At 73.2% G+C, this 749-nt stretch overlaps 1 protein-coding gene across 1 annotated transcript; it reads right to left on the bottom strand.

Moving 5' to 3' along the window:
• Positions 1-57: 57 nt before the first annotated feature.
• NEUROG1 (neurogenin 1) lies at positions 58-655 on the bottom strand. Its single transcript, XM_035339052.1, has one exon. It carries the CDS (start codon positions 653-655, stop codon positions 119-121), a length of 537 nt encoding a protein of 178 aa, XP_035194943.1. The 3' UTR covers positions 58-118.
• Positions 656-749: the final 94 nt, after the last annotated feature.

The raw sequence follows: 749 nt of genomic DNA, 5'->3' as shown, positions 1-749 counted from the left end.
GGGGGGCAGGAGGGGCACCCGGGAGAGGGGCTTGGGGAGGGGGGTTGGCTTTTTTGGGGGGGAGGGGGCTGGAAAGTGCAGCGGGAGGGTGCCCCCCCCTTTATCCCCCGGGGGAGCGCTAGCGGCAGGGAGCCCCGGGGGTGGCGGCGGAGGGGGGCAGCCCGCGGAAGCCCCGCAGGCCGTCGGGGGAGGCGAAGGCGCAGTCCTCGGAGGTGGCCGGGCTGCTGGGGCCCGAGGCGGAGGCGCAGAGCGAGGGGGGGGCCGGGGAAGGGCTGGAAAGCCACGAACCGGCGTCGCTGCCGGGGCTGGGGGGAGCTGGGGGGCCGCGGCAGGAGGGGGGAGGAGGGAGGCACTGCTCGGCCAGCCGGAGGGTCTCGGAGAGGGCCCAGATGTAGTTGTAGGCGAAGCGCAGGGTCTCGATTTTCGTCAGCTTGGTGTCGTCGGGGAAGGTGGGCAAGACGCTGCGGAGCTCGTCCAGGGCGGCGTTGAGGTGGTGCATGCGGTTCCTCTCCCGGTCGTTGGCTTTCACCCGGCGGCTCCGCTTCAAGGTGTGCAGCAAAGCCTCGGTGCGAGCCCGGCCTCGGCCCCGTCGCCGCCGTCGTTCCCTGGGGGCTCCGGGGGGCTCCGCGCCGCTGCTCGCAGCCTCCGAGGGCATCCTGCGGGAGAGAAGCCGGGCTCCGGTCACTACGGGGGGGGAGAACAGAGGGGGGTAGGTGCGAAGAGGTTGGGGAAGGGGTAAAGGGGGTAAG

The sequence above is a fragment of the Oxyura jamaicensis genome, chromosome 13, assembly GCF_011077185.1.
Source record: "Oxyura jamaicensis isolate SHBP4307 breed ruddy duck chromosome 13, BPBGC_Ojam_1.0, whole genome shotgun sequence".
Taxonomy (NCBI): Eukaryota; Metazoa; Chordata; class Aves; order Anseriformes; family Anatidae; genus Oxyura; species Oxyura jamaicensis.
The sequence above is the reverse complement of the archived record's forward strand: the minus strand, read 5'-3'. Positions and strand labels throughout refer to the sequence as shown.

Excerpts from the sequence above, each read along its gene's own strand:
- NEUROG1 (XM_035339052.1), bottom strand. The coding sequence starts at position 655 with ATGCCCTCGGAGGCTGCGAGCAGCGGCGCGGAGCCCCCCGGAGCCCCC.